We start from the raw sequence: 8106 nt of genomic DNA, 5'->3' as shown, positions 1-8106 counted from the left end.
CCCCCCCACATCCATCCCTAGACACTACAGTTGCACTAACCTTCAACCTGGACTTTACATCTGCCCATTGCATATACTTTATATTCTTTGCAATTTTGCACTCAACCATTTCTTTCTGTATTTGTTGTTTATTTTATATCAATGTTTAATATGATTAAAATGATAATATGATGAATATGATGTTTGTATGCATCTTTCACCAAGGCAAATTCTACATGAGTGGGCTTATTGTGGCAATAAAACCTGTTCTGATTTTGATTCTGATAGTCTAGCGACTAGTTTGTAAGAGATTTGTTCTTGATGGGTTGAGCTATAGACCTCCTTGATGAGATTACAAAGCAGAACCAATGTGTCAACAACCAAATCATCATGTGGCTGAAGTTGCTGCAAAACATGAAATTCATAACTTGACTAACGTGACAGCACTGATATGTTGTTATCTCTCTGTTGGACAAAGGGATCTCGAGGTAACGGCCGGTGGGAGCTGAAGCACTGACCCTGCCATTGTTGGTGACTCACACCATCAATCAGCCATTTAAACAACTGAAGTTAGTGTGTGATTCATTTCCCCTCACCTCGGAGAGCTGCTCGCTAACTGATGATGATGATACCTCACGTCTTATACAACCAGAGTGCTGGTCTGTAAACCTCTCCGCGGTGAACTTAACGGTTGTATATTACACCCGACCGTCTGACCTACTGAAGCGGGCATTTGAGCCCACAATGCCGGGACCCCAATCCTATTTCTGAGAGGAACTAATACATTGTAAGCATGTTTTTTAAAAGGGAAACCAACTTTCCCTCATCCTACATTGTCAATAATTCTCCCTCAGTTTATGATTTATTACATTTCCCAATCTGTACTTAAACTGTCATTGCGCATTTACTCTCGGAAGGAAATGATTTTGTACGTGTAGCAGGAGATAATGAAGACAATAAAGAGCGGGGCAGCAAGAGTTTTTCTTGTCCAGAAAACACAGAAGAGATCTCTGTATTTGCTCTTCCCAGATGGAAGTCGTTCTGTTGGATTGTTGGAAGATTGGGGCAAAAGGGCAGCAGTAGTACCTACCCCCTCGGCTTTTGATTCTAGGAGACAAACACCAATCCCTGAATCTTATAGTTGAGGTTTTAAATGGAAACATGAAGCAATTACTTTTTGATGTTTGTCTATGATTAAAGGGGAAGCAAGTGTTTTTGGTCTCAATCTTTGCAGTAAAGGGTTCTAGTGTCCATGGTGCAAAGCATTTCCAACAGACGGCCTCTAGACTCTGACATGATCGTCTATGTTTGGTTGCCATTACTTGTTCCTGTTAAAAATCCTCTTCTGCTGCTTATTCCAAACCAATTGATGTTACTTCGGCGGGAAACATAAAACATGACAGAAAGTCAAATATTGACTGCAAAAATTCATCCAAGGCCACTCAAGCAAGGTTGTCCTCCAAGCTGGCCACACTTTAAACTAAGGGTTCCCTTTTTTTAAAATGCATTAATATAGCAAGTCCAGAAAGAAGTCTAGAAATTGTTGTATGCAGCCAGGTAGAAAATCTAAAAAATATTTAGGCCTATCATTGAGCAGCAGAGGATCCCCAAAAGTGCCTGGTTGTGCTGCATCATCTCATATGGAAGTTACCCCATCCTTGGACTTTCATCCGAATGGTAATCGCGAGTGGAAAATCTTGCATTATCATAAAAGCACTAATATATCAAAGAAACATGGCTTTCTAAAGCAGCTTAAGCCCCCCGACCAAGGCCGCTGCACCATATTTAATGCTAATGTGGCAAATGCATATTATTTCACACTTCATCGCGACCAACTCTGCCCATCACAACCACAGTTCAACACTCATTCATGTGTAAAACTGTTATTACTGGTAATCTGCATCTCGAATGTCTGATGGCTTGAACGCTTGCATGTTATAACCATCTATCCTGTCCCTGTCTCCTATTCCACGTTAACAACAGTTCAAGCAAATGAGCAAAGGTTGAACCACTTTGTTGTGATATCTGTCAGAGACATTAACACATATTATACAAACACACCATTGCAAGGTCTACGTTAACACTCTTAAATCTGTTTGGAATTGTGATTTAATTTATAGTGATATTACCGCACATAACATTGTTTTATCACATGCTGCACTGTGCCATCTCTGCAGATGTCATTCCTCTTTAAGAGAGTAGTGGTTCGCTTTAATTACCAGAATGCAGACTGGAAATAGATGGAAATTAAAAAGAGGAACAAGGAGCGTTCTTCGCATCCTTCGGCTCCTCATCGCTTTTCCTTCACACACAACACACGCGCGCACACACACACACACACACACACACACCACACACACCACAACACACACACCACACACACACACACACACACACACACACACATATATGTACATTCAGAGAAAGAGAGAGAAAGAGAGAGAGAGCAAGCGAGCAGAGAGCGAGAAGGAGAGAGGAGAGAGAGAGAGAGAGAGAGATAATAATAAGTGCTGCAGTCTGCTGGAACAGTATCACAGGATGGGTTCCCCAAGAAGGAGCCAAGACTTTTTAGAGCACACACACACACACACACACACACACTATAGTGACACAATCACATCATCCACACACTTAGCCTCCCTCCCCTTCATACCCCTCCCTTCTCTCTCCTCTCCTCCACGCGCCGCTGGGAGCGACGCGGCTTTACTGTGCTGTTGGTTCTCTAGACTCTATATTGACTGTGCAGTGTTCCAGCGCTTCTTGCAAATGCGCCACACTAATCACTGTGCAGTACATGGCCAGGAAGCAGCCGTGCAGACACACTCATCAGCGGCTGTCAACAAAACCAGCGCACATACATCCCCTCTCTCACACCGAGGGGAGCAGAAACACTGGAGGCTCCTCTCTTATACAACATCCCTAGCTTCCTTTTTTTTAATGAGGACGGGGGAGGCTAACATTTTCTGTCAACACACACACAGTCACATGCATGAGCCGCATCTCTCATCCCTGCAGCCGAAACAGAAGTCCTGACGTGCGCAGCCAAAAGAAACGGAGCTCGCCTTAACAAGCCTAAAAGAGTGCAAGTGGCTTTAAAACAGATGCGAGAGAATATGAAATGGTGAGAAATACATGGGTAGAAATGCGGGTTTGGTAAGGCGCAGTTAAAAATAAGGCAGCCAAAGCTTTACTCACCATGCAGAGCGGAGAGCTGGTCGGACGGTGCAGCCGACGAGAGAGCTGTGCGCACTGGGAAGCCTGGGCACCCAATTTGCAGTTTTCCCCTTATCTCTCTCTCCCTCTTCCCTGCTCTCGCCGCACACACACACACACACACACACACACTCACTCACTCACTCACTCTCTCTCTCTTTCGTGTTTCCCCCACTGTTCTCCTCTCTTTTCTCCCCCTCTTTCAGTCCTCCTCCTTCTCCTTCTTTACTTCACACTGCTCTTTCAGCACTGCGGAGAATCGGTTGAATGGGCTCCACCGTAGTTTGGGTATAGGGAGGTGGGACTGGTGTGTGTGTGTGTATGTATGTGTGAGGGAGAGGAAGGGAGGTGTGTGTGTATGAGGAGGGTTACAGTGAGGAAGGCTAGAGGGAGAAGAAGACACGCGCGTGCGCGCGCGCACACACACACACACACACACACACACAAAAAGCGCACAGAGACAGCATGTCATAAGAGCGTGCTGGCTGGAATTGAGGACACATCAACTCAGCTTGTCTCTCTATAATGAGTACACTACAATCACAACTTATATTATGCTGTTGGAACATGTCAAAACATTTAATTTAACGTGTATGTATGACAGTGTATGCATGTAAAGTGTGTAATATATGATGATGGGACATATTGATTCGTTGAAATCTAACCCTGATAATTGTTAACTGTACTTTTATGGCCTTTACATCTGTGTGTGCTGGCTAGTTTTGAGTTGATCATCGTTTTGCAGCACACTGACATCATGACTGATTGAAAGGTACAGCATTAATTAGCATCGACTTATAAATCATGCAAAAAATGTCTTTACATTTATCTGTAATCTAAGCAGCCATAGATTCAGCCGGTCAGCGTTTTTGTTTGGAATTTTATGAAATATCATGGTACTACCGGAAGAAGCAATACAGCAAACACTTAAGATTTTAAACCATGCTTTTAGTATCTGGTAATTGTTGACTCTATTACACCAACTCTGAACTTCAAGCAAACTCTCTGCTCCGTGACCGGGCTTCTCAGGTGGGGCGAGCAAATCACTCCGCCCAAGTAGCAGTAATTCGCCTTTCTGAAAATATAGTTCCCAGTATGTATAAGCTAAGATGGCTGTGTCTTACAGTATGTGACCTTGTTATTTGTACACGCTGTGACTATACAAATCCCAACATGTAAATAGTAACATGTCGGCGTTATTTTGTCACATATTCAAAGCAGTAGTTACCTGCAGGATCGTTGCTAGGCTAAGCTAAAACTGGGAGCGTCAAATGTCAAGCTGCATGCTAGCAGCAAACTACATATAACTAACAGCACAAATGTACAGAAAACTGTGTGTTTGTTTCATTCGTTTCATAATGACACTTGAGTTCATGATTTTACTGATTTTGTATTTGTATTTTCGGGGGTACATACAGACAGTAAAAATTATAGATCATACACTGTTAGACTTTGCTGTAATTTCTACAGTTACTTACCACAAATGGCCCAGTAAAATACCATAATTTTCTTTTCCGGTTAATTACTGTAATAAACATTGCATTATGGGTATTGACATTTCATTTACAGTGCTTTACTGTATATTTTGAATTTGCGGCATATATTTTGATGCAGAGTTTTTAAATTCATTAAAAGGTACAAGTTAAACCCAGTTGGCCCGCTGCGTACACAACCAGACAGCAGGATTTATGAAATGTTAAGAAAACAGACTGTAGACCGCAATAAACTTAAGTCCTACAAGGCTTTAACCCTGACTGGCCTAACCACTGACGTATGTCAGTGTTTTTGCAAAACATCTTGCATTTGAACTTTTAAAAGAGGTTAAGATACAATCTCAAAGACACTCATGGCAGAGTAAGAGAGATGTCATATCAGATATTAGAAAAAAAATCTGTGCATGTGTCTGATTTTGCAAGAGATAGTGTGTGTGTGTGTGTGTGTGTGTGTTTTATGCCTCCATACCCTCTTTCATGGTTGAGTGGCCCCATCAGCCCCTTGCTACCCACAGAATGATACAGTAGGATGTGTTGCCTTGTGACTGACTCTGTGTGTGTGTGTGTGTGTGTGTGTGTGTGTGTGTGTGTGTGTGTGTGTGTGTATAAATGCAAGAGTGCATGTGTGGGCAAGGGAATTCTTCCTACCTGCCAACAAACACACCCATCAAGTATGTTTTCTGGTTTGTTTGTTTTTGCCAATTTTAGGCAGCATGCTGTACTGCAACTGTTATTGGCTGATTAGAAAACATCTTAATAATCATAACAATTCAATGAAAAGTTTTTAAATGTATGTTTGGTTACAATATGAGCTTTAAAGACTATCTGTTACCGAATAAATATAATCCAAACAAATGAAACATTGTTAATAAGATCAGTGCAAGTGAATGAAACTGAGTGTCAAGAGTGTTTGACCCCACGCGCTAGACTGTTCCATAACCTCCATAAACAAGACAGGTGTCATGGTAATCTAAAAAAGTTCTAAAATACAAAGGCGATGAATTCACACAAGTGGTATTGCATGAATAATTTTGTTCTTGAAACAATATATCAAACGTCACTAAACACATGTTGCTACATTTCCTCCACCCTATCACCTCAGGAACGTCAGTAGGCAACAGTTTGGCAGAACTCAAGATTATGTTGAACATAAAAAATGTCTTCAGTGCCAAAGTTTTGAATATTCTCACTTTTTACAATGTATTTACATGGAAACGATAGTAAGGTCGAGGTTAGATAAACATTTTGGTCATGGCTAAGAAATTATGATAAAGGTTACTAAACTTAAGGTAAACTACCTCAGGATGAATAAAGTATCTATCTATCCAACTATCTACTAAAACACTGCCCCTAAACTAAGATTAGAGAAAGATTGTGAAAAGGTTCATGTTAACTGCAGGTCTGTAACAAGTTGTGAACCCAGGTCTGCATTAAAGTTAAATATGCTTCATGCCACCACCCCTGCTCCACATGCTTGTTTTCTGCCTTGCTATAAGGGTACACTGCTTGCTGGATTGGTAATGAACATTGACAATGGACGTAGGGAAGATGGAAGCGAAACAGATCATCAATCAACTACATGGAACAAGAATGTGTAAACAGCTTTAATTTTACTTTTGTAAAAGAAGTACCGTCATCCATATTTGCTGCACTGCTTCCTCATTGAAGAACATTACTTGCAGGACTAATGCAGCATGGATGCAGTTGGAGGACTCCTGCAATAAAACATAGCATAGCAGCCAATGGTCCATTGGCAAATAAAAAAAGAAAATCTATATCATCTTAAAAATGTGCACAACTGACCCTGTATTTCATGATCATTTAATGTGCAACGAGAGCCTGATGTGAACTGACATGTGCCATTTGGTCTCTATAGGGTACAGAGGCAACGGTAATCACATCCTTGATGCCTCACAGCCACTGGCCTACATTCTAACACACATTTCAATAGGATCTGCCTTCAGAATAAATTATTAGTTCAGCTTCAAAATGGGTCATTCCCACTTCAGGTAGGCTCTCATCCCTCAGCGTTACAGGACAAGCAATCTCCTGCCACACATCCCGTTCCCTGGGGAGAACTCTAAACTTCTTATACAGGGCTAAAAAAGTGTGTGAGCTAGAGGGAAGCTGGTGTCATCATCTGCTCAGCTCAGCCAAAGTGTTTTCTGTAGTATTGCAAAGTAGTCATTTTCTTTGACCAATGATTTGCTGGTATCTTTAGAATCTGGTTATCATGACTTCTGTCAAATCTATCAGGCTTTGTAACACAATCCACAGTATTTATTTTCTTGGATGCCAACAAATACAAAAGCCTCTGATAAGATATCATTTTTGTAATGGGGAGTACCACAAGGATCCCTTTTAGGTCCCATTTAATTATATTTCACCCAGCTCTCTTTCATTTAAAAAAAACTAAACAACCTTTGTAACTGTTATGATGCCAGTCCGCTGTACGTTTCACTGAAACTGGGTGACGTCCAATGTCGTAAATCCTCCGCTTATCCCCTTTAGGAAATTAAATGTCAAATGGCTAAAAACCTAAATAAACAAACATTCTTGAGTCTGTGTTTTCAGCGTAGTTTTAAATCAATACATCAATGTGTCATATTGGATTGAAAAAAAAAACAGTCTGTAGATGTATTTAACATCTTGGAACCTTTTATTTTCTTAATTTCTTTCACAAAAATGATAATTTGACTGATTAAAATCTTTTCTCTGGTATTGTTTGTTTTCTGTCTTAAAAAAACTCTTTTCAAAAAACATTTACTGTCTTGCGATATGTCAGTTAGAAAGAACTGAAAATACACTTTAATTTCCAACACTTGCACAGTTTGTTTTTCTAATTTTGGAGAGCTTATTGTCCCATTATTATAACCTGCTTTGAAATGGGGAAGATGATAGACAATTTGAAATTATGTGAAACTCATTGGATTAAAGTGTTTTCAATTTAGGTTGTTCTTTGCTTTTATGGGGGAAAGCTCAAACAGAGTTGATTATCAAGTTAAACTCGGTTTCCCAATGAAAACACTTGTAATGAGGTCCACAACAGCAGAGGGTTAAGGAACCTCCTGCCATTTGTGGAGTAATGTGTGACTCATAAACACAAACATAGTAATAGCGAGGGAGCACATGGCCTATTTAACTGGTTATTCCCGCGTCAGGCCAACTGGTCCTCAGTCAAATTGCCTTCTGCTGCTAGACGGATAAGGGAAAAAATAACTACTAGTGCAATCATCAGACTATGCTGCAGTCTGTTTCACAACTGCTCCAAATCCAGTATCTGTATAGAAGGTTACACACAAATAGCCCTTGTGAGGTATATAAATATAGGCCCCAACATCCAGCTGTTTTCAAACTATTATGGAAAAATTGAGAAGTTACAGTTTGAAGGCTAGGGACTATGAATTATGCATCTTTTTTT

At 40.6% G+C, this 8106-nt stretch overlaps 1 protein-coding gene and 1 long non-coding RNA gene across 2 annotated transcripts in view; one reads left to right on the top strand and one right to left on the bottom strand.

The window, feature by feature from the left end:
* LOC116701768 (voltage-dependent calcium channel gamma-7 subunit-like) overlaps window positions 1–3496 on the bottom strand; it is a 42084-nt gene extending 38588 nt beyond the window's left edge. Inside the window, 1 exon segment of the mRNA XM_032535713.1 lies at window positions 3175–3496. Coding sequence (XP_032391604.1) covers window positions 3175–3177 — 3 coding nt within the window. The 5' untranslated portion in view covers window positions 3178–3496.
* Window positions 1–3537, top strand: part of LOC116701769 (uncharacterized) — an 8499-nt gene extending 4962 nt beyond the window's left edge. The window contains exon 3 of the long non-coding RNA XR_004335002.1: window positions 3527–3537. This is a non-coding gene — a long non-coding RNA (uncharacterized LOC116701769). The remainder of the gene's footprint in view (window positions 1–3526) is intronic.
* The last annotated feature ends 4569 nt before the right edge of the window (window positions 3538–8106 follow it).

The sequence above is a fragment of the Etheostoma spectabile genome, chromosome 14, assembly GCF_008692095.1.
Source record: "Etheostoma spectabile isolate EspeVRDwgs_2016 chromosome 14, UIUC_Espe_1.0, whole genome shotgun sequence".
In the NCBI taxonomy this organism is placed as follows: domain Eukaryota; kingdom Metazoa; phylum Chordata; class Actinopteri; order Perciformes; family Percidae; genus Etheostoma; species Etheostoma spectabile.
This window is presented reverse-complemented; position numbering and strand designations above follow the sequence as displayed.